General features: G+C 40.9%; 1 protein-coding gene across 3 annotated transcripts in view; it reads right to left on the reverse strand.

The window, feature by feature from the left end:
• The window catches only part of ltbp3 (latent transforming growth factor beta binding protein 3), a 40,331-nt gene that overhangs the window by 9,240 nt on the left and 4,861 nt on the right, over positions 1-26,230 (reverse strand). For 2 of the 3 annotated variants that reach the window (XM_061249122.1, XM_061249121.1), the window contains exons 2-19: positions 16,449-16,724; positions 13,828-13,997; positions 13,419-13,527; positions 11,723-11,815; positions 11,098-11,214; positions 10,174-10,332; positions 9,106-9,258; positions 8,411-8,424; positions 7,786-7,867; positions 7,239-7,325; positions 5,617-5,742; positions 4,947-5,078; positions 3,933-4,061; positions 3,689-3,808; positions 3,395-3,517; positions 2,859-2,981; positions 2,519-2,638; positions 2,011-2,139 (exon numbers count right to left, since the gene is read on the reverse strand). In XM_061249122.1, the coding sequence (XP_061105106.1) occupies positions 2,011-2,139; positions 2,519-2,638; positions 2,859-2,981; positions 3,395-3,517; positions 3,689-3,808; positions 3,933-4,061; positions 4,947-5,078; positions 5,617-5,742; positions 7,239-7,325; positions 7,786-7,867; positions 8,411-8,424; positions 9,106-9,258; positions 10,174-10,332; positions 11,098-11,214; positions 11,723-11,815; positions 13,419-13,527; positions 13,828-13,997; positions 16,449-16,724 (2,262 nt within the window). The remainder of the gene's footprint in view (positions 1-2,010; positions 2,140-2,518; positions 2,639-2,858; positions 2,982-3,394; positions 3,518-3,688; positions 3,809-3,932; positions 4,062-4,946; positions 5,079-5,616; positions 5,743-7,238; positions 7,326-7,785; positions 7,868-8,410; positions 8,425-9,105; positions 9,259-10,173; positions 10,333-11,097; positions 11,215-11,722; positions 11,816-13,418; positions 13,528-13,827; positions 13,998-16,448; positions 16,725-26,230) is intronic. The other variant, XM_061249123.1, reaches the window with a different exon arrangement.

Genomic DNA, 26,230 nt, shown 5'->3' on the forward strand with positions numbered 1-26,230 from the left:
GAAGAGTGCCAAAGCAGTCATTTACTATAGGCTCAATGCAGTCCATCCAAAAAAAAAAAAAAAAGTGTCCATAAGAAATCATCTTCAATCAATAACTGAAACAGATTCAGCATGGATAATGCAGTGCAATGAAGAAGAAGCATGCAGCTGATCATTGTGTAGTATCCTTAAAATATCCTTAAAAATAAAGAGGTTGGGCTGCGGAGTGGCTGTTGAGCTTCAAGTGTGTGGCTGAGCACCACAGTGGCTCAAAGCCCTGTGAAGTGTTGCAGCATTGGTTTCAGCATCACCCAGAAGGGGTGGGATGTGTCTCCCAGCTCATCAGTGACCCCCCCCCCCAGCCTGCCTGCACAAGCTACACGTGTCCTTGAGCTGTCTGCACTTTCCCAGATTGAGAAGAGGTTGCAGCAAGAACACTAATTGGCCATTATGAACTGGTATGAAATTGGAATTCAATTATAAAAAGATATCGCCGGTTTCACAGCCAATGATTAAGCTTAGTCCGGGACAAATTGAGTTTTGTATAAAGAACCTCAATTTCAAATTGAATTTAGTCTAGGACTGGGCTTAATCACTGGCTGTGAAACAGGCCCATCATTTAATATATAGATTCAATTATATAATTATTTATTTCAATATTATTCTCTCATTTCTGCAAGAGGGCCTCAAGTTTGTTCTTTTCATATTGAGTGCATGGCTCTCTACCCTATTTTTATTTGTCAAGAGACATTGATTCCTTGAATAGACACCATAGTTTTGTCTTGTTTTGTTATACAGTAATACAGCTTTCAATCACAAGCACTGTGAAGGTCTCTGGCTTTGAGTTAGTTTAAAGGCATACTATGCAGGATTTTAACCTTGGAAATATAAAACATGCTCAGTCATCACTATGATACAAAAGCATGTGTCCAATACACTCAATTCATATGTTCTATGATCCAATAGAAGGGGGGCAAGAGGAGACATGTGTGGATTGGCTACTACAGTGGTGAGCTGCGTTTGAGAGAGATTAGCCTGGTGGATAACAATGAACCCTTTCAGTCCCAATAGTGCCATACAGCACTCATGCATAGCTACCGTAAGATACCAAGAGTGCCATAGTGCCATACTCTTGCCTTTCGGAAATCAAAATGGCCACTATACTATTGTTTTCAGCCCCTATTAAAACCCTACTAACTTTTCTCAATTTTTCTCTTTGGGTGGAGGCACTTCATATTTGGTTTGGAACTGAAAGGGTTAAGCAAGTAGCAGGCAAGCGTTCAGTAACATTACAGTAGGGAGCTGCCGTAATATTAGCTAACTAAATTCAGTTTTGTACGTCAGCTGGCAGGCCATGATAGCTGGGTCCCACTGTACAGTACTACCGCTCATATTTTTGAGAGTTTCTACAATGAATTGATGTGTTTGTTTGTATGCGTGCTTATGTTAAGGAATTGTGCTTTCTTCCAGGGAAGCTAAAGGCAGACTGAAATCCACTGGTGTTAGCAGTGACTAGTATCACCACTAACAACGTTTAGTTAAAAACAAACACAAGTAACATCAGTTAAAAGGCTAGCTAAATGGTTTGTGTGGAAAGCGACTACTAAAGCAGATTAGACCACGGTTTTCTTCACTCATTACTATCACACCGTAGTCTGCAACACCCAGAATCATTTTGGGGGGTGTCGGCGGGTGGGATTGAAAATGAGGGCGTAGACGTTTTTCGTTTGTAAACAAAGGGCTGCATCAAGGCGTAAAATTCTGCATAGTCTGCCTTTAACCGTAGTTTAGCAGCATTTCATCTACAGTTCAACTGTAAACACAATCACACTACACGACTAAGAACTAGCGCAAATCAAGCAGGAATACCCGCAGAAAAGAGTCAAAAAAGAACCCAGAGTCAAAAAAAAAGGTAGTAGAATAGGGGTATAGACCATACACAAGCTTGGCATAGTAGAACAGTAGTACAGACAGAGTACACACAATTAGAAGGCAGAGCGAGAATGTAGAACATTCAGAATGGCAGCGCACCATCACAGCTGCGCTTGTCCTCAGAACTGGCGAAGCCCTCATTGCACAGGCAGATGTACGAGCCCTGCTTGTTCTCACACACTCCATGGGGTTGGCAGAGACCTCTGTCCCTGGCACACTCATCAATATCTAACAAGAGAGAAATGCATGACTCGCAAAACATCAGATTCTGTAGTCAGAAAGAGTTTCAACTGGAAAAACCTGTGGCACACATATCCTGGTGTTTAGTTGGCCGTCCTGGCTTTCTTCCCTTCTATTTGTTCTCATCCTGGGTGTAAAATCCAGCTCTGACCAGCTTGAAGTTACCAGCTACCGGCTGTTTCAAAATGTAGCTTAGAGTTGGAGTTAGAGTTGGTCAAACCACGTTGAGCTACCAGCTGTTTGAAAATTTTTTAAGCAGGGATGTATATTTGATCTCTTTGATCTCTCTGAGGACACCGCAGAAATGTCATTCAAATGAACAAATTGTGAAAGGATAAATGAGAGGAATGATGGGTTAGGGATGTACCTTGGCAGCGCCTCCCACTGACCAGCATGAAGCCCTTCTGGCACTCACACCGATAGGATCCCATTGTATTGATGCAGCGCCCCCTCTGGCAGTTAGCAGGTCTCTCACATTCATTTATGTCTGAAGGAGGGATGAAAACACATCACACAACACAGTTACGTTTTTTTTTACAGGTATAACTGTTTTGTATATTTCTGTCTAACAACTATCCACACAGTGTAAAATACAGCATACAACAAAACATAGTTCACGAACAACAGCAACTCAAATAATAATACAAACTCAAGGTAACACCAGTGTGGAACAGTGTGGTAGTAATGAGATCCAGAAAGTATACAACCTTCACAATGGCTCCCCTCCTTGGTGGGCTTGTACCCTGGGTAACACTGGCAAAGGAAGGACCCCTCAGTGTTCACACAACGCCCATTGGCACATAACCGGTGGTCTTCGCACTCGTCAATATCTACCAGGGTGGTAGGGAAAGGCAAATCACACAGGATACTGTCACGATGTATCAATCACATCATATTGACTAACTAATCCTCTGGTGTTTTAATTGTCGCTCAATAAGTGTAGTCAATTGGATTATACAAATAGCACCGCTTTATTCATTCACAAATTTAATGAAACCCTTTAATGAATTTGAATTCAATGTATTAGTGATGTCCTTTAGCTCATTACTACAAAGTGTCGGTGGAAATAATTTACACTGAGGAGACTAATTTCACCACCAAATGTGTTTCTGACATTTGCAATCTTTCAATCTGAACAGGCTGGCAATCTGGCTGTGATGTGCTATCAAACAGTGTAGTAATGTCAGTCAGGGAATGATGTAATGTCAAATACGTAGCGACATAATGTCACAGCTGAACTCACCTCTGCAGCCCTTGCTGTCAGACTCATGCAGGAAGCCCTCATTACACAGGCAGCGGTAGGTACCTGGCAAATTCTCACAGCGTCCATTGAGGCACACATCTCTTTTCTGGCATTCATTGATATCTGGATAAGAGCAGCAATAATTTAAAAAAGCAAGATAGTCATACAGCACTCTATGTAATGCTTAATAGGCCGCCTGCGTGTGAATGTGTGTATGTATGTGTGTTTGCTGATATGTGTACTACAATTTCATTGAGGTCTGTATATCAAAAAGCAGTGGATTTGGTGACTCACCATAACAGACCCCCCCGCGGGCCTCGTGGCCAGGCATGCACGGCATGCAGTCATATGAGCCGGGTATGTTCTCGCACTGTTCGTCAGGACAAGCACTGGGGTCGAGGCACTCATTAACATCTACAGCCAGACAGCGGAGGAACAACATCATTCACACGCAAGTACGTGTGCACGCTCAAACAGAGGATTTTGCGGAAGAATGACATTCAGTACAGCTGGACAGATAAACAGACTAATGTCTTACCCTCACAGGACGGCTGTCGAGGTGACTTGCTTTTGTAGCCCTTGAAACATTCACACTTGTAAGAGCCAGGGAAGTTGAAACAATGCCCTCCCTCTCCGCAGGTGTGTGGCTTGGAGCACTCATTCACATCTGAGGAGACACATGAATGCACACCACAACACTGACCATGAACCCCCCTCACTGTAAACTGCACACCACAACACTGACCATGAACCCCCCTCACTCACAACTGCACTCCACAACACTGATCATGAACCCCCTTCACTCTCAACTGCACACCACAACTCTGACCATGAACCCCCCTCACTCTCAACTGCACACCACAACACTGATCATGAACCCGCCCTCACTCTCAACTGCACACCACAGCTCTGACCATGAACCCCCCCTCACTCTCAACTGCACACCACAGCTCTGACCATGAACCCCCCCTCATTGTCTTGGCCTCCAAAAATGATTCATCTTTGATGAATCAGATGTAAATAATTGTGATTGTAGTGAATAAAGAACAGCATTTGTTCACACACTGTACTGAGTAAGCTTTCAAAGGTGCCACTACATACATGTGGGTATGCAGCACTAGTTTAAGGTATCTGGGTGAAGAAAACCCTTGATTGACTGTCTCTCATTGAAATCAGATCCCAGCACTGTACATTCAATGAGGGCGAGTATGGTGCCCGGGATGGAAAGAAGCTTATTGCTGTTAGTGCTTAAAGTGGTCCTGTACTCATTGGTACAGACCCAGAACCTATTCGCTTTGCTTTTTGGAGAACTGTGAAATTTTTCGCTTCCAGTACTCTTTTATCTCCCCATATTCCCTCCCCACTAAAAGACTGTTGCAGTTAGTGTGGTGTTATAACCAGTGCTTGAAGTCAGCCGGAACATGCCACAGCCTGCAGGGACTTGCTTTGAGTATGACTATGATTTGCTCCAAGTACTGGCAATTTTTATTTCCACTTCAAGCACTGCTTATGGCCAGGTTACGACTCTCCAGGTGAGTGACCCATTACTCACCAACACACTTGAGCTTTCCTTTGTGGACCATGAGCTTGTAGCCATGGAGACATCGGCACCTATAGGAGCCCATGGTGTTGATACAAGAACCTCTGCCAGGGCCACAGGGGTCGGAATCACATTCATCCTCATCTGTAGAGAGGACATGGAAACACATCAAGACCATGAGCACGCAGGTTCAACGTCCACTGTTCAAGGGGTGCCATTAAGTAAAGTATACAATGCCATGAAAAGGTATTTCCTCCCTTCCCGATTTCCCCGGTTTCAGATCTTAACCTGTTTGTCTCAGGTCCTTCCATAGCATCTCTATACATTCTTTTCCAATATTTACAGTGATAAATAACCATCATTCATAAATTAGTAAAAAGCCATTTGAACCCAGTAATTCACTTAAACTTTTCTCAGAAATTGAGTAGAAATCTACATAAAAATTTAATTTCAAACGCAATGTATTTGAATAATATTTGCTGAATATATTGCATATAGAAAATGTTTCAAAAAGACACAAAAAGAGCAATCACAAATAACAATTACAAAATACAAATACTGTTCTGAAATACACATGAACTTGAATTTAGTGTGTTTGGAGATTATTAAAAGCCCAGATAGCCCCTAAAATAACTGGCAATGACTAGTGTGGAAACCTCAGAGGACAGTGGAGCCCCCTTACCCACACAGCTCTTCCTCTGCGCGTGGGGCCGATAGCCTGCATTGCAGCGGCAGCTGAAGCCAGTGATTCCGTTGACGCACTCCCCCTGACCACAGACGTTCCTGTCCGGTCTGCACTCGTCCGTCTCTGCATCGGAGGACACATAACAGAAAACACCGGGGACATGGACATCACTGAGCGCACCGTCCAAGCTTGGCCTGGGCCTTTGTCCCTGCCCAGGAGCCTTGGGATAAAAACATGTTTTGTTCTTTATATAAAATTATAAAAATAATTTACAGTACTGTGCAGAAGTCTTAGGCACCCTAGACTTTATTATATATATTATTAATATATAAATATTGTTTATTTTTTTGTGTGTGTTAGTATATATATTTTTTTTTTGTATTTAATTTTTAAAAATTAACATATTACTGTAAGCAATTGACTGCTTTTTACATAAAAACTTGATCAAGGCAGGCTGAGATCAGAAGCAAGGAGCCAACCAAAGTCTGCAGAAGAACTGTGGCAAGTTCTCCAACAGTTTTTAACTATTCCGCCAAATTACTGAAAAGTAATGTAAAATGTATAGTATGTTTATTTAGGACCTTTCATTGAATCATTTTTGAAAGAATCTTATCTGTACAGAATGTTATACAAAAGTCTTAGACTTTTGCACAGTACTGTAAATATTCTGACTTTGGCTCAGTTCCAATCAAATGCGATGTGGTGTACACATCTCATTAGCTTGAATGATTTCTCATTATTTCTCACAAACTGTACTCAAGTCCTAATATATTTTCATTTTAAGCATGTGGTCTTACAGTTAAAACACTAGAGGGCTCACTGGATCAACTTGACATTATTTAATTATATATTGACTTATGCAGTGATATTCCACAGAGATTTTCTCTGACCATTCTGAAACACAAACTGATAAATCAAGGAAATACACTTTAACACATTTATATATCTCATATAGCTATTTGATTTTGACCTTACTGTTTGCTGCTCTAATCAATGTTGTGTACATACCAATGCCTGTTAGGAGATCAATAAAGCATATTTCAAGATAGCGTTAAATAAACATACTCAATAGCTTCTCACAGGAAGCTGTTGTTTGCTCAGGAAGACAAAAATGGAAGGAACAGGAAGCAGGAAAGGTAGTAGCAATCCCCAGAAAACTCGCTGGAGGTCAATGAAGAGCAATCGCATGCACACTGAAATAGAATCAAGGGCTGGTTAGTCTAATTCTTTTATAGTTTAAGATTAAATATAACTTAAATCAATTTATACATATTAGTAAATGCACAGCCTTCCAAAGTAACGATTAAAAGAAGCATACAATATTAGTGGAGTATTAAAAAAATGAACCGGTTAGTATATCATGCATTTAATTAACACAGCCAGCTTTGTCAATTGTGCACACGACAATGCAAATCCAAACATATAAAAAACTGAACTTTAAAACATTAATACTGAAAATGAAATGGAAAAACACAGCATTATAGGGGCCTCTAATATCATAACCTAATCAATGTCATATTTACTTACACCACTCAACATACCCCTATGGATTCTCATGTTAAATATGCTTTTGACTTGAAGCAGAAATCAGTTTCTCATTCAGCCAGCACCAAACTCACGTGCGACCTGTGTCTGAGCCACCTCAAAGGCTCCCCTTTCTGGGTGGATCTTCACAATGGGAGGTGGGCTCGGTTTGGCTATGATCACTACAGGCAGAAGGAGAGGGACGGAGGGTAAGAAAGACAGTGTCAAATAACATTCAAAACCCCCTCCCAATTCAATTTAGTGGTGCCTCAGTCTCATGCTATGAAATTAAATCTGTCCTCTCTGGCAATGCTTATATGATCATTGTCTTGCTGGAGAAGGACAGTTTCATCCAACAGGGTACCACCTTTATGACTCAGAACTGACTCCTCTGGCCAACTGGCTGCCTTCAAACAGACTATGTCAGCGCTCAGAGGAGCCTGCAGTTGTAATATTCTAATGGAAAAACAGAAAACGTAATGCTCCAAAGATGGATGCCACCACATTCACTACCTTTACAGAAATGGCTGGCTTATTTAATATGATAGATTGTAAGGTGATACAATGCCTAGGCTCCATGGCCACAGGAGAAGTGCGTGTATGACGTAGAGAGGAAGAGGAAGAGGAGGAAGGACGGCATACCGGGGATCCGAGGCCCATGGGTGCTGAGGGTGGAGATTTGCATGGGGGTGGTCGTCTCCACAGGAGACTCCCTCCGGGGCACCTGATGAAACACAACATATGCACCTTATTGAACGGGAAATATCAAATCAAAACACACACACACACACACACACACATACACACATACACACACATACACACGCACATGCTACACGCACATACACATGCACATGCACATGCACACGCGCGTGCACGTGCACATGCACATGCACATGCACATACGCACACATACACATGCACATACACATACACAATTAGAGTGATACTGAAAACACACGTAAATACATAAATGAAAATATCAAGAGTGACTCTTTCATTTTTAATCATAGTTACCACCATCATATTTCCACTAGACAAGAAAATGTTAAGACAAAATTCTAAAAGAGACCAAATGATTGTTCATTACTGATCACCAAGCTGTACACAACAATGGATACTAAGCAAAGTTTGTAGTGCTAATGAAAATTAGTATTTTGACAATAAATTTAATTGTACAGTACTGTAATGGCACCCTCAAAGCCGCTGGAAAATAGCAACAGATTTGGAGGGATGGCAGCTGCTTGATACCACACCTCAAACTTACTGGGAGCTTGACGTCTGAAAGAAAGAAGAAAAAAAGCAGTTAACACTCTCATTCCAAACTCTCCTATGTTTCCACACACTGTGCCAACCTGAGGATTTTATGCTACTCTGAAGAAATATGATAGAGGTTGCTTTATTAACGGTTGGCACAGAAGAGTACTAAGACTTTTGCAGAAGGTATTCATGCTTGGGAAACTGAAAGCAACAGTGAGATCCTTAATTTTCCAGTTGGAAATTATTTCATATATGTTTATATGTACAGTGCCCTCCAGAATTACTGACACCCTGGATAAAAATTAATAAAAAAGGCTGCATATAATAAGCACAGATAATAATATATGTTTTATGTTCAAACGTATAGGACGTTTACGTAAACGTAACTATACTTTTATTTCAGTACTGTGTTTTTTTATTCAGCAATTTCATTATATATGACATCGGTGTCCAAATTATTGGCACCCTTAACAATTATTGTAAATAAAATCAAACAAAGTTAAATTGGCAAAACATTTTACTTCATTTATTTAATTTGACTTTATCTTACTCTAAATGAACTACTATATTGTGTCATTCCACCACTTTCTGTTTCAATATAGTAGAAAAAAGAGGAAAGCATGCAAAATCCCTTTGTCATCCATCACCATGGGAAAAGCCAAAGAACTGTCAATGCAAAACTGACAGTGGTAGTTGACCCACCTTGCTGCCCTTTTCCCTTTTCAGTCTTGGGGATCTGGGGTCTCTGTTCCAGGTTTGGGAGGATCTGCAGGATCTGGGGTGGGAATGAGAGGGTTCCTCTGTAACTCTGGAAGGAATAGCCCTTCCCTGCAGGACAGATCTTGCTAAAAGAGGCTACAGACGGAAGGAATGAAGGAGAGAAAAAACATAAAATTATTTCCATGGAAATTACTGCAGTTCTGCCTGTTATAAAACTTGGCTCACTGGCATTTTGCCAAGAATAAGACAGCCAATTATCATAATGTTTTGACAATGGGCCCTCATATGGGTTTGAAATGCAAACAAAAACAAATGCAGACAAAATGAGTAACATAAGTCAGTAACACTCTAAAACACGGCCCAGCTGAAAATTCCAGCGAAGAACAGCTAGGATTCTAAGCTGGTTTAAAATGGTTTAAGCTGTGTTTTTGACACTTCTAGCAGGTCATAGCTGGAAAAATATGGTCAAAACTGGCTGGTAGAGTGAGCTGGTGGCCTAGCTGACTATATGGGCTGGTCAGCTGGTGAACAGCTGGTTGACCAGCATTGGCTGGTGTGGCAACTGGACTCAGTTTGCAGAGCCATGCCTACTGGTCAAGTAAGCACACACCTGGACTGCCTTATGAATCAGTCCAGGATTTTAAAAGGTGTGCTTCTTTCCACAGTAGATGTCTGAGACCAGGGAACCGTTGTCAGAGAGAGAGCCGTGTTCGCGGAGCCACAGGGAAAATCCACAGCAGAAAGGTTACAGTTTGGTTAGATTTCATTTACAATTGTTATTTTTGTTTATTATTTTTGCCCAAACCCCTGTGAGGGGGAAGGACAAAGTTGTTTGTGTATTTTTAGTAAAGGCCCTAGCCCTCTCTGTCTCTTCCTCGCTCCACAAAAGCTCTAATAAAAGCTGGTGCAACCCGGAATTTCCGTATCACCCTGTGTCCCGCTCTTCTGTCCTCACAGGGGAGTCACCCGGCGTGTGACAGCTGGGTTTAGCTGGAATTCCCAGCAGGTGTGGTAGAGGGTAAATGAGAGCGTACACTAGCCATGCCTTACCTGTGCCATCCTGGGGGCACCGCTCACAGCCTCCGCCCCAGGCCTTGCCCACAGTGCAGCAGCACATCTCCTGAGAGAGCTCGGTGGGCAGGGCGTGCTCACACTTCCCCGCCCGCGTCACCATGCGAAAGCACGGCCCCAGCTCCACCAGGGGCTCCGCTGAGGGAGGATCCGGGGGAATGAAAGGAAGGAGGAAGACGTGGGAACGGTGATGAGGTGAAGATAATAAGTGAAGAGGGAGGTGGAGGATGATGATGGGTTTGGTTTGGAAGGGAGGAGAAAGAGGAATGGAGATGTAGTTGAAGGATGGGAGTAAGAAATAAATGTTTTTACACAAATAAGGCAGTGTGATAGAATGCAAGAATAGCAGATTTACAGAGAAAGAGAACACAACAGAAAAGATAATAAAACTATTTAGATATAACATAACCAAATAAATACTATTCAAGCAGAGGCCACTAAATATTATTTTTTGAGTAGAGACAATTTACAAGTATTAAACGGTACATAAAATAAATGTGAACTAATGAAGGTGATATGACATTGCTTATAAAGTACTATATATTAACTACTACCATATAAATAAGTTCATCACAAGTAAATACATTAGTTATATATAAGAGTAGCTAGTAGCCAACCAAATGACAAAACATAAAATGATATTTCATATGATAACCATGTGTGTCATTGCCAAAGAATATTTCCTCTCATCCTAGTGCCCACTGTGTTTATTTTTATTGAAGGTGGCACAAGATCAAAAAGCTTCAATACTTCAGCTTTACACTTTGAACAAAACCATCTCTAGGTGACACAAGCATGACAGAAATGTGTGGTTTAGCTGGTGAAAGGTTCTCATGTTCATAATGATTATCCTGCATTGCCTTCAGTCTGTGAATTGTCAGAAAACAACAGAACTGTTCTCACCCACACAGCTTGTCCTGTCCAGAACATAGCCAGGTTTGCAAGCACACAGGAAACTGCCCTGTGTGTTCAAGCACTCTCCATTCTGACACACGCCCTGCATTGTGCACTCGTTGATGTCTTTGTGGACAAAGGAGAGGGGTATTTATTGCATTAGGATTTCATCAGGAAATTTGGAAAGAAACTGCAAGGCAGTATCACCCATAAAGTAAAATTACACCAAATGTTAATTCCATCCAAATGTTAAGCAAATTCTAGAAAATAAATGAAAATCAGTTAGTTTCCATCAACTACTGTTGTGTGAATATTCTGATATGGGCGCAACAAGATTACGTAATCCTGAAAGTGCCAACTTTTCCACCAAGGCCAAGTATAGAACTTGGCTTCAAATGCCCCTAAGAATTAGACAAAAATGAACTCTCCTGCACCACATGGGGTTGAAGCTAAAAACTGCAGCACTGTAAAAAACCAAAAGGTGGATTTCCCATTGAATGCTTTCCAAATATAAACCCGCAACACACCCAGGCTGTAAATCTTCCATGAATTTGGCCTTAGATCTCATAAGGCTAAACTATGGAAACAGTGTGCTGGCAAAAGGCCGTCAGAGAGGTGACGCTCATCAGTTTACCTTGGCAATGGGTTCTGTTCAGTCTCTTATATCCATGTGGGCAGGCAGAGCCACGGGCTTCAATGATGTTCTGAAGTTTTTGGGGTCCGGGGTCTGTGAGAGCCACAGAAAGGGGGAGGGAGAAGGTATGCTTCACAAAAGTAAGTTCAAAGATTCACAAAAAAGCAACAGCAGCTACACAAAAGGAGTTTGACAGAGCAGAGATTGTGTGCCCAGTGGCTCAAAGTTGGCTTTTGGTGGAAGATTCCACACAAAAAAAACATCACCACATTCTCTCTGCTCCAAAGTAGCCAGGAGGCCTGAATACAATAACAGGCCTAAAGCAGCAGTAAATATGGACAGGCGGGGAAGACCCCCTGAATAATGGCCTAGCTGTTCCTCCATTTTCGCGAGTCTCCTGGACGAGAGACGGGATGGGTGGGAAAACAGACTCCTGTTGCGCAATGACATATTGTACAGTACATCTGGTTTTCGGGAAGGAGAGAGGAGGTGCCCCAAGGAAGACCATATAAAAAACCAATGTACTGTAACGCTGGAGGAAAATCCAACGTCTGTGATTTCACTTAAACCAAACATTCAGTGCGTTCAGCTCAAAGAAGTGAAGGGCGTATCAGGGACCGGAATGGTAATAGGCCAGTTGTTTTTTTTCTCGCAACTCTCATGTTCCTGGAGCTAGGATTCTAGACTTTTCTCACAGCAGGTTTATTGTCCATTCCAAGTATACTGGAGGAAAGGAAGGTCTGCTGTAGAAAGTAAAAATTTTAAAACCACACCAGCTGCAAGGGTAAACATACTGTACAAGAGAATCCACCTGCAGGGTATGCCAAGTCTCACACATTGTTTAGGCCTAAATTATATGTTCCGTGCTTCTGTAAGATGGAGTATGTATTTTAACCCTCTTCACTTAAAATGTATGCTATATATAAATTGCACACATTGAGGCACTCAGTCTCACTCATAGGGCCTACGAGTCACTGTGAATGGGCTGTGAATCTCACTCAGTAGATCAATCATCTTCATTAATCTGGCTTGTGAATCTCTTTCAATGTGCCAACAAATTGGACCTATGACTCTCAAACATTGAGAATGCAAGTTTTACTCATTGTGCCTGTGAAACTCATTCATTTTTTTGTATGATCTTGCTCACTAAGGAGATTAAACGGCTGCCAGGAGTTCTTTTACTCTCCAGGGGCCAGTGTTGCATGAGCAAGTAACAAGAAAAGATGGAGAGAATGAAGGGGAAAAAAATAACCAAAGCCAAACTCCACCTCGTCTGGGAATGAAAGAATAAAAACATTACAAATGAAAACAGAGAAAGGTTATGGTCTCTGAGCACATTTTATTGGAAGTAAAAAAATGGGAAGAATGCCTAGAGAAGAAATTGTGGGAGTTGTGTTTTCCAAGTTTCTGTTTATCTTTCAAAATATTTGCCAGCATTTTAAATACATACTGAGAGTCTTTTGATGCTTTTGTCTATGTGCTGGGAGTGGTTAAAGCTGACAGGAAGGTAACGGTAATGCAAATAACCACACATTACAAGAGTGTTATGTAGAAGAGCATCTCTGAGCACACAATGTGTCAAACCTCTAAGTGGATAGGCTACAGCAGTAGAAGACCAATAAGTTACAAAAATAAGTCTAATGAATACCAAATAAAGTGCTTAGTGAGTGTAGATAATACTAGAGCTGGTACTCACAAGGCAACACAGGGGGGCACTTGTAGCATTTGTTTTGCCCCCAGGAATTCCCCACGCTACCACAGCAATCCTCTTGATTGGTCAATCCAGGGAGGGGGTTACTGCTACACTGGACCATGTGACAGATAGAAACAAATAAAGTGATCTTTAGCTATATTTAGGTTTGTAATAAAACGTCCACGCTGCTCTCATTCTTCAGGAGACTTCACCTCAACAGATTAGACTAAAGAGTACTAAAGGCTAATGAACAATATTAACACAGAAAACACTTTTTTACAGTGCATACATGTTTTATTCCTGTTAGAGATGACTATGACTTGCAAATGCCCCTCAGCTGAATCATATGACCAGACATTTGTTTGCTTGAAAATACGTGTGTGACCAAAATGACGAAACCAATCGTACTCACATCCTGTTTGGACGTGGTCTCCTGGAAGCAGCGACCCCTGGGTTTGTGTGTCGGGTGTACCAGGCGGGGCACGGTTTTGCCAGGACGCTTGACGTCCGGTCTACCCTGGTCCAGGGAGTGGATGACAACAGAGGTGTCTGAGCTGTGGTGGACACGTACCTTAAACTGCACTAGAGAGAGAGAGAGAGAGAAAGAGAGTAGGAACAGCGGAGAAGTGAGGGAAGAGCAGACAATCAGCTACAGATCATAACAACCCCAGCATATCGCATTCCAAATCAATAGGCCACAAATGACCAGAGAACACACTGTATCATCGGTCTGACTACAACTGACAATTGACTAATGTTAGAGTGATAAGATGATAAAATAATAAAATAATCAAATAGGGTGAATGGTCATCCATCAGTGGATTAAAGAACAGAGAGGGGTTGGATAGTCAGAGGTGTGACTGAGGTGACAGACAGCGGTAGAGACAAATGAAACTGAGGCTGTGTCCTAATCTGGCACTGCTCCTCCCCGTCGAGCCATGCCCCCTCAACTATCGCCTTAGCTAAAATGACCCGGTGGGACATCTGAGGAGGCAAACATTGAGGAGTGAAGATAGCTCAGCATGTTGAAGACATTTCAAATTCACTCACATAAGGCAGAGCAAAAAAAAGTAAAGAGACACAGGCCAACCAAGAGGCTTACTGAAACTGTTTGGAACATCATTAAGAAGTAAGAGAGTGCTGGTGTATGTTTGGGGTCATCTCCTTTCTGTGCGCTGAGGCGCCGTCCAATGAGGTTGGAAGCATTTGATTTAACTTGAGCTGATAAGAAGCTTCCGTACACTTCAGAATGAATCGCTATCAGCAGTTACATTATCAATGAAGGCAAGTGAGCCAGCACATGTGGCAGCCGTGCCATGCCCAAACTATAACACCCCCCAATCCAATGTTACACAGATGAGGGGTGGGAGGGGGGTGCTTTGGTTCTTCGGCAGTTCCTTTTAGCCTCCACACTTAGCTCTTGGTCTCCACTGTCCACAAGAGCTTTTTCCAGAACTCTGCAGGCTCTTTGAGCTACCTCTTCTTTTAGCTAGTTTCTTAGCAAGCTGAAACCTCGCCATCCTGTTTTTGAGGCTAACTAGTGGTTTCCACCTTGCAGTGTATCCTCTATAGATCGGTTTTTAAAGTCTTGTGCGATCAGTAGTCACTGACACATCCACGCCTGCTGCCTGAAGAATGTTTCCCGATCTGTTGGACAGATGTTTGGGGGTTTTGATTCATTATGGCGAAAATTCATCATCCATCAACTATTCCTTGGCCAACCAAAGTCTTTTGCAGTCGCCAGTGCTCTCTTTCTTCTTAATGCTGTTCCAAACAATGTATTTCGGTAAGCATATTGTTTGGCGTATGACTTTCTTTTCTTATTTCTCAGCCTCATAATGGCTTGCCCGACTGTCATTGGCACAAATCTGGTCCTCATGTTGACAAAGGCCAATAATAAACTCCAAATGCAATCAAAAGTCTAGAATCAAGACTAGATACTGAAAGCTTTCTCATACCTGCACTATGGAAGAAACACCCGACTAATCAGAAACAGCTGGTCTCCTAAAATGGAGGGACTATGTATAAAAAGGGATGTAATTCCTACACGGATCACCTCAAATTAAAGGTGATAGTCAAAATAACAGAAATTGTACCACTATCAAAATACATAGACTGCACTGTAGCTAGTGAATTAGTCAGCCACCAGCAACCTTAATCAAGCCCAAATCTCATTGAGTAAACAGCAACATAGCCAAATACACGCCTTCACTGTAGCTAGCCAGATAATTGTCTTGTCAGGTATTTTTCTCCATAACAGAATATTATTATGCAAAATATTATGATTGGTTCATAAATTAATGTTGATATAATGCAGATAATTGTGGGGCCTTCATTGCAAATCTTGCGCAAGCTTGCTGAAAGGGGGCAAATTAGGGGGCCGTGAGCTAACTCTCTTCAATTTCACCTCCTACAGCATTGGGACATTGGGTCAAATTCAAAATGGTTAACAGTGTGCATAGAGGACAGATTAGGACACAGTCTGAGATGATGGAGGGGTTTAAAGAGATGGGTTTGATGGAGAGGGGTTTGACGACAGATATTATTATAGACTAACAAGTTCTGAATTCTTTTGTTTCCCATTTGTTCGGACGAAACCTTCCAACTGGATGCATCTTTTGAAAATTCATTAGGGAGCGTTGCCAAGTACAATGTCATTTCAATGAAGTTTCGAAGGTGGAATAAATGTAGCTGACCATCGCTGTAGTCCATAATAATATCTGTGTTGAGAAGGGGTTGATGAAGATGAGGTTGAGAAACAGGGTTTTAACAGAGATGAGTTTGACTGAGTTGATGTAGAAAAGTTCACAAGAGACTGATAGCAGTAAGCTTGGTGTGGACAAATTTACAGAAATGGGTATGAAGACCTTCTAATTAAGTTTTTTCAGCCTTCCCAGAACACAGACCAAGGGGACGGGAATATTTTCTTCAAGCAGGACCGTTTCCCTTTCGTTCATGAGTTCTTTGACTCAGATAGGACCAGGTTTTAAGTAAACAGTACAATGGACTACATACGATGGCACACATGGGTACCTTCTGAGGAGTGATGCCCGCCCCCTTGCGCCAGGGGCAGAGTGAAGACAGAATGGGTTTGTGCCATCTGTTGCCGGCCTGTGCTGTCCCCCAGGCCCAGAGCATCGGGCCCCGCCTGCACGGCGTAGACGTGCTGCGTGTTGTCCTGTGCCCCCGGGGCTTCAGGCATCTGGCGCAGGCGAAACTGGCACAGCCGACCCGTGAAGCCAGGAGGGCACAGACACTGAGTGCGTGAGCTGCACACTCCGCCGTTCATACAGGTGAGCGGACAAACAACTGCAGAGATCGAAGGAGAGGGAGGGATACGGAGTACAACAGAGTGAGGGGAGGGAAAAAAAGAGAGCGAGAGAGAGAGAGAGAGAGAGAGAGAGATGTCAGGCATCACCCCTTATTTTCTTCCCTGATGTATGGAATTAACGTCTCAGTCACAACCCATGAAAGTGTGGGAAAATTTCACCCCAACTACTATTGAGGCAAATTTAAGTACCCTGCAGTTTAAGTAAACAGCTCAAGCTAGGTTTTCAAACAGCTGGTAACTGGTTGACCAGTTCAAACCAGCTCCCATCTGTACATGGTTTAGCTGGTTGACCAGTTCAGACCAGCTCCCAGCTTGACATGATTTGACTAGCTCAAGCTATGCTTTGAAACAGCTGGTAGTTGGTTGGCCTGCTACCAGCTTAGACAAGCTCCCAGCACAGCCTGGTTGACCAGCTCATACCCAGCTAGACCAGCTTATGACCAGCTTGAAAATTGAGCTGGTCACGCTGGCACAGCTAGATTTTACAGCAAGGAACTGTGCCCAGATATTGGACTTACCACACACAATACTTTAAATGAGAGTATCTTTATCTATATTTATACCCTACACATCCAAAAAATAAACATTTCCACCAAACCAATAAACAGCAAATACTCTCCTGTTTTTGTGATTTTAATAAGGGAAGCAAAGGCAACTGTGGAGGAAGGGATTCAGTGAGATTGTCCCTGTCACCGTGCATGAGCAGCTCCTCAGGTAAATTAGACACCATCTAAAGTGTGCCTACACGACTGCACATACAGAGGACTGCTCTGACACAATGACTACACGGTTTAGCGGGGACCGGCAAGACATCATTAAAATCATTTACAAATGAGATACTGAAACTAACAAGAAAAGAACAAGTTATTGAAGCTCTTTACTCAAGAAATGAACTGCGTGGCAGGGCAGAGTCCAACACTGTTCAACATCAATATCAATGAGTTCGCCACAATTTTGGAGCAGCCTGCAGCCCCATGACTCATTCCACAGGACAAAGAAAATACATTCCCTCACTGTGCGGTGTGCACGCAACCTTGCTTTGCTGCCTCACACAGATGCAGATATTTCAGCACGACCTGCCAATGCCAGAGAAACTATTCAAGTTCTATGAACTCTATTCATTATTAAAAGTAGTAAATAGAAACAGATTGATGGTAGATGTTTTTCTTCTGCAGTATTTTCAGTTGATGTGTAGTGTAGTCTCAATGAGAATGTGTTACTTATTTAACTGGCATGGTTTTGTCTTCTCTGGTTCCTGATACAAGGCATAGATATCACATAATTGGATCTTGAGAGAGGGAAGTCAGAGTGGCAGAAATAATGCTTGATACAAAGTATAAAAAGAAAGTTTAAAAAAATGTGGTGCCCCTCTACCAGGGCATACACTGTTGGCAACAAAGGGCGGGGCAAACAAAGGAGGAAAAGGAAATAAAATGGCTAGAGCTGTGTCTGCCATTTTCAAAGGACAATTAAAACAGTATGATGAATTATGAGGCTTGATTATGACCTTCTCAGCATCTCTATGAACCATTCCTTGTGATATCGATGGAAAGACGATAAGACTGGATAGTTTTTACTGTATTTTCCCCCTCAAAACTAAATATATTTACAGTATATGCCAGTGATAAAAACTAAAATAAGCGGTTCCCGTAAAGAAATCGGCAGGGCGAATATTGGCAGATTGGCCAGCAGGCAGCTGGCAGAGAGATTCTCCACTTGGCCTCCTTATCATGCTGCTGCCATTACTGCTTCAGATTGGCAGCCATCATACATGCAAACAAGAGTAAGAAGACGGTCGGAAAAAAGACACATTTGGTCAGAATTTTCTGTAGATCTTTTGTTTCTTTTCTGTGAATTTTTGTTAAATAGCACTCCTTAAAATGAGCAAAAAATGTAATTGCTTCAAGTTTGATTCATTTCAGAGATGCACTTGATAAGAAGCAGCTCCATAGCCAACAAGTCCCAGCTCTCTTGTGCACTCTGTGCCTCTGCAATCTCCATCAGAATCGGCACATGGGACTCTGCCTCTCCGTGTATGAAACTGTATCCTCTGTGTATCCTGTAATGTATCCTCTGTGCCTATGTCACATCCCAGGCATTTGGCTACATAGCATAGAACACCGCATGCCACAGCGAACTGACTTTCTGATGGCTTTATTTTAATGTACCACCAACCCGTCCAAATATCTGAAAGGCACATTTAACATTCCAAGAGTTACCTCAATGATTGACCTAGCCCTGCCAAATGCATGATTAAAAGCAAGTTGTCTGTGTGTTCAGGGCTCAATACATGGGAGTGTGTAGCCACAATTTATAACAAATGTAAATGTTGCACTATTTCATGGATGTAGAGCCAGGCTTCCACCTTCCATACGTCTCTCATTCAAGTAGCTTACACTATTAAGCCCATACAGATGCATTACCAAAATAGCAGGCATCGGGCCTGTATAGCTGAATGCAGCTTTCAAATATTCAAATAATAAACAAAATATTTATTGTATCTGTGTTGTGTTCATGCATTCGTATGTGCGCCACATTAGAAATTGGCACCAACATGGCCCAATGTGTGGTGTTAAAACCTGGTCTGGGCTGGTTTAAGCGCAAATGTTTCTATTTACCACACCCCCCATCGTGCTTTCCCACCCATGTTGATGAAAAGATGATGGAACTACCAAACCTAAAAAAAAAGATTCTGCTGTGTGAGATTAAACAAGAAAATCCACTTGTGCCCAGACATGTGCGCTTGCATTTCCAAAATAGGGCCTAATATATTTTTCCTACTGTCTATTTTTTTGTGTGAAAAGTATTAATCATCAACAGAACCATATTTAATCATCAATGATATTAGCTGTCTGTGTAGCCCCCCTAATTACCTCTCTAATCCTTACTCCAGAGGGGCGTAAGGTTACCGCTACAAACATTTTCAGGGAAACATTTAAAAGGGGGCTTGTTTGCTTTGTTTGGCTATGATGGTATGTTTGCCTGGGGTCGGATTTCCAGTGTTTTTGGATAGGTAGGTCTGGGACATTGTTATTTCTGGCTGTGGATTATAAACAAGCTTAATAAAATTAGTCCTCAACTCTGGAGGCTTTTGATGCCATTTAGTTATTAGGGGTTCAGCTTCAGCTGTCATTCATTTTATTAGAGCACTGCAGCCAGCTGAATGGAAAAAAAGATGAAAGATCACAAATATTCATATTCATAAATAGTCACAAATGTTTTGATTTGAAAAGCTTGAAATACAGCGCATTAATTGGGTTACTGACATATTCTCCAGTTGTAAGCCTGCGGTACAGCCTTGGCAGTGGGCCAGAATAATAATAGAAGTTTTTAATCTACGTAAAATGAAGGCATGTCACACAAATGCTTAAACACTTGAGAATCAACTTCTTTTTGTTGTTGTTGTAAAACAAAATGCACTGTGTTGCTCTCTAATGATTTCTTCTGCAAGTGAGAACATAAAAACACCACTGAACAAACAGTGTTGTAAAATGGCATAGTAACCTTTTATTTATTTATTTAAATGTGTCGATTGGAGGATTTTATGTACCCGCAGGAGTTTGATGGTAATGGGACAGGACAGATTACTCTCCACCTCGGGATCCACCCGAAGCTTGGATAAGAGACCACACTGCAATGAGGGCAGCCTGAAACAATTTAGGAGTTTGCCTGCTGGGCTGGCTGTTTGTTTAGACAGCTCCATAATGACAGGATTGATCCACAGATCACCTCAAGCTAAGAGAAGGAACATCTTTAACCAATATAGAAAGACAGCCGTAAATTCATACTGTAATGAAATTACATACGGCCACAAAGTGAGACTGCTTCTGACAGTCTGCGTGAATTCTATTCTCAAACAACAACTTCCATCACAGTCACCCCTAATTCTGGTTCTGATGGGCACAAGACCTGTTGGGTTTCCAGCTCTCTGAACAACAACTTACTACGCTCCCAAGATAAAGCGGCTACCACAAAATAGTAAAGGCATGAAGAGATGAATCACTCAGGAGGAGAAATATACTCCACAACGGCATATTAGGAGCCAGATTATTTATTCTATTTATTCTATTTCTATAATTCTATTTTCTAAGTATAAGATGCATTCGAAACCCAGCTTCTCTGGTGCAGGAGGGCAGTTATCATGAGCTGCTTAATGCCTGCAGATGGTGTGGCAAGGCCTCCTCGTCGCAGGCCTGTGCGTAGTTAAATGAGGCCTCCCGGTATTTTGGGGGCTCACAGAACCAGCCAGACCGGCCCCCTCATCAGAACTGCACGTTGCGTTCCGGCAATTTCCATGAACGCTGCAGTTCTCTCTGCACAGGCTGTCCTTAAATGGCACGTGCTGTTTGCCGATAAAACAGCATCTATTGACCATGATAGGAGACACAGAAAAATAAGAGGGAGTAATACGGTTGTGTGCCTATGAGAGAAAGTAGGGGAGGGGGTCCCAGGGAGAGATGGAAAAAGATGAGAGAATGAGTAGAGCAACTGAGAAAGAGGGGGAAAAAAGGAAAGTTGGAGAGAAAAGCTGCCAGAGAAAGAAAGCGAGTGGCAGAAATTATTTCCAAGTTCGATTATGCAACCCAAACCGAAGGAGACACAGAGACGGCAAAGACAATAAAGGAAAAGTTTGCTAAGACTCGAGGAGAGTATGTCGGGGTGTGTTTCCTGTGTGAAAGCAGAAGCCCTTCCCCCTTCGTCCTGTAGAAATGCAGGTATTACTAAATACTCTCCAGTGAAAGTACTCATGGGTACTTAGTCTAGCCTAGTAACTACATTTCACAAGAAATGTTTTAGACATTAAAACTACCTTAAGTAAAGCAGATTTGAGTGGACATAAATTATTTTTGTCATGCGAGCATTATGTTTTCAAAATATAGAGTTAAACTTTTTAAAAGAAATAACATACACATATTTTATATGATGATATACTGTTAGCAGTCTTTCCACTTATCATTTATGCTTTAAACCTCCAACCAATACAGTAACACTTTGCTTGGTGACACAATAAACTATATTCAACTTTAAGCCTGCTGAATTATAAGATGTCACAATTAAAATGACTGATATTGAATAACTATCATTGATGAGATTATATGATATGCCATAAAGCAATACACAAAAGTACAAATGTTTCTCGTATACTAGATTCAAAAACTAACACAAATACACAAGCTTTAGGGAAAAAATACCTTTAAAGAAGTGCACAGTATATGTAGATACTGAATATACTGAATAATCCTGCATCTGTTTTTTCTATCACGGCCATGTCATAGCCGAGGACATGGGCAGAACAGACAAGGGGAATCTTAATGCTTTCTGCAGATTCCTGAGAGGGACACGTGAGGCTGTGGAATCTGATCTGTGCATGACACATTTATTCCATTCCATCACAGATCTACGCTAATGCTTCCGTAATGCACGACGATGTCCATGTTTGAGACATAACAGAATATAGAGTTTCTGCTTCACGTGTTTTTAGATGAGGGTAAAGGCATTGCTAATATAATAGATATAGTGGAAGTATGGGGTCTCTAAAGCTTATTAAAAACAGATTTATTCTTTTGGCATATCTCTGCATTTAAGCAAAATGGAAGGCCAACGCAGGTACTTTTCTACTCTGTAGACTGATTTATTGGCAATAAAAATAAACCTCACAACGGACATACTTTCTGTATATGAAGAGAGCCAATACTTGTATAGATACTTTTACCACTGTCATTAACAATGAAAATAAAATGTTCAGAAATGTGTTTCTACTTAAATCATATTTAACTCATATTCATGTCAAAGCAGCTCATTCGATGTCTGTGAAATGGATTAAGTATCATATGCCAGCTACAAAATATGTTAACAAAGCACAAAATTAAAATTCAAGATATTTTATGGCGCTTAAGACCACTGAAGGATGAGAGAGGAAAGAGAAGAAAGGGCTCATTTAACAGGGTATTTGAAACACAATGGTTTATGTGACTGAAGATTAGGAGGAGCTTGATTTAGCTCAAGTAGAGGGCTCAGGATTTTGAGAAAAGGTAACTGTAATTTTGACTGAAAACGAAGTTCAAACATTCTCGATTTACAGGAACACAGGACGTGTACTGTGTAACCGCAAAAATAAATTTAAATATTTGGTATAAAATTATGATCAAAACATTTTGTATTTGTGCATTTAGTTATAGCTTTTTTCATATTGATATAAAATAGTTTTTAAAAAAATTTTAAGATTTATAATAGAAACATAATATAAAGAAATATTACAATTACAAAAACAGATCATTCATAAACCACTTTTTTCAAACATGCATTTTAATGGATTTCTTATAAAAATGGATCCTGTAAATTGAGGTCCTATTTTAATCGATCAAAACATCCAAATGCATTACAGTATCAAGTTTCATTTTGATAGGAAACTTTCCACCTATCCTAACTATTTAGTTGAACATGCAATACTTTTTAGTCATTTTCTGGTCGGACCTAACTTGGCAGTTTATAATTTATGAATAAATTATCTTTTCCTTACCAGTTACCAGTGGGGAAGTTATACACCAAGTGGTGCTGTTGTAGCAAACCATAAAATATTGAAAAAAGAATGACCATAACTTTTTTATGAGCAGTCATAAACTACACCATCAGTAAGATAAGATATTGTACATTTTGAGTAGCAGATTGCTATCATTGATCAGAATTGATCTGCTATCGTTTACAAAATCAATTGCAACACAGTAAGTAAATGTTCTTTTCCCGTCTTAGCACATCAGGAATCTAAGATGGGAAATCTCTCCCACACGTCTGTAACTGAGACATGCACCCTACTGCAAATTCTGTGTCTGTATGTGATCAGTAGTCTCTCCAGGCTGTGTGAAACAAACATACTCTAAACACTATAGAATTGGGATGGTGCCATCTCATTTTACCATGGGCCTTTCATATTCCCTTTCCTGGAACGCACTCTGATGATTCAGGTTAAAAGAGTGTTTTGTGGCTTATGAATTCAGACATCAAATAAACACCCCCCGCCCCCCACCCACTCCCCAGATAAAAACTGTGAGTCAGCGCTTAATGCATTTGGACATTGCTAAATGTATATACAAATACATATACAGTCACAAAGTCTGTAGAAAAATGCTTTGACACAGATTCAACTTCTGACAGGCTTATATATATATATATATATATATATATATATATATATTTTTTTTTTTTTTTTTTTTTTTTTTTAATTATACAGAATTTTATACAGAAGTCAGCAAGTCTGAAGGATGGCCAGCCAACCAATTGTGAATTAATGAATACATTTCTAAATGGTATGAACACACACTGAATGTATTTTCCTAGGGGAATATATGCCTGTCAATCAACAGGCTTACTATTTAAACCTATAAAAATAAAACTACCAGTTCTTCGGATGGAGACAAAACCAGTGGCAGTGCGTTTAGGTTTTGAACGCCGGTTTTATAACTGAACAAAGCATTAATAAAGCCAGGGCAGTCCAGAGAGGTTAACTGGCCCAGAAAGATTCTGTAGACGATTTGTCAGCTATACTATACTATAGTATACTATACTACAAACCCTACCATATCGTAGGTGGAGCCCTTCAATCAACAATTGTCACATTGGCCACGTTGACTACATCTAGAAAAGTAATGATAATGGTGATAAGCAAAAACATATCAACAAATGATGAGCTTGCCTTTACAGACAATATGGGAGCAAAAAGCCAAGTCCTCAAATAGCCAGGCTTTCAGACTGGTGATGTGACCACATGCCACTTAAACCAAGGTTGAGTAGTCCAGGCCAGACATCTGCAGCTATACCCAGAACCCAATGAAAATGACATAATCATGGCCTTCGAAATACAGCCCTGGGAAAAGTCTCCAGTTTCCAATAGCAGTCCATGGCAGCCTTGGAAGGGAATGTTGTGTTGACCAAGCGGGGCGATGGCTACATGTACACCCCTGCACCTTCCAACCCCAAATACAAGCCCTCACGTCAGTTGTAGACCATGACTGAAAATACTGAGTGCAGGATAAAGCTGGGCAAACAGGGTTACGTTTCCAAATGAAAGCCACATAGAATGGTTGAGTCCGAAATGATGAGCTCTGCAGTATGTCATTTTCTCATGTGGTGTTCTGTTTTTGGCACCTCTCCACCTCTGAGCTCAAAGACTGTTTTCTTTAACCATTCACTGACTAATCACATCACTCCAGGCAGTTATTCTCACAGATCAAAGCAAAGGGATGACCATGTACTGGCAAAAACATGAAATTAGCTTTTATATTGAGTGAATTAGTTTTTGTAATGTAGCTAGTATATTGGCGTTACAAAGCAGCAATGAAAAGATACTGAAGCAGTATCACTTCAGTTAGTGACAATCACTGTAATGGCAATTGCTAAAGTAATTAACATGAAAAACAACGCATTGAGATGTAAAATGCTTAAATGAGCAGTTGCATAATTTAGTTGATATTGTATGTGGTAGCACTGTGCTGCTATTTGTCCTTGCAAATATAAAAACACATGTCAAGAGTAACTCAGAGTAACACTCAGAGTAACACTTATTTAATTTTAACCTCCTTGATCACCTTCCACACCTTCTAGTGTGACTGAGGCAGTCAAACTAGCTGAAAGCAGAGCACTGCATCTCACTCCTGCTTGAAATAACTGCTTTCTATTCTTTAAATAGCTTTATTTCTCCCACTCACAAACCTATTTAAACTCAGAGAATGTTTGTTTTAGTGTCACCTTCAATATAGTTCAGAAGTGAGCCTCTCCTCTCATTCTCACACACACGCTAACTCACTTTCAAAAACATGTTTAAATATATAGTATTTTACCAAAACGCAATTTGGTCTGGCCAAATTTTCCACACAGTAAAGACCTTTCCTTGACTGTAATGACACACAGAGTATTTATGCATCAACCCCCTCTATGATAGGAAAATCAACATGTGATTGTCTCTGGTCAAATGCATATAAGAGTAGTAAAAGCCTCCATAAATACTATGACCTAGCCATAAAAGAAAAGGATGAAAGGAATACTAAAGCCAAATAATCCTTATTCACATGATGAGAAAAGTCAGTGATACAACATTAGAAATAAATCAAACTGAGAAACAGTTCTCCTCAGATCCTCATAAAAGAAGTAGTGGAAGTAGTATCATCATTGTTTTACTGCTACACACAAAACAGCCAGAATGGGACTGAAATGGAATTCCACTTCATGCCTTTGCATGAGAAAAAGGCTGCATATAAAAAAACTGTGTGAAATATACTTTTATTTCAATACATCCTTCAGGTGTGTTCAAATACCAAGTTGGCAATGATCAAGCCAAACCTTTTTTATTTCATGTACCTTCCAAGTTTATGTTTAAACAACATTTATTTAAAATGCTAGGTCAATCTGCACTCCCCGGGTAGGCTACTTTCTTGTTGCCTGAAAGAGAGCAGTTAGTGATAGTGTGCTATAATGTTTCATCACCGTGTCA

Source organism: Conger conger, chromosome 7, assembly GCF_963514075.1.
Source record: "Conger conger chromosome 7, fConCon1.1, whole genome shotgun sequence".
Classification (NCBI taxonomy): Eukaryota; Metazoa; Chordata; class Actinopteri; order Anguilliformes; family Congridae; genus Conger; species Conger conger.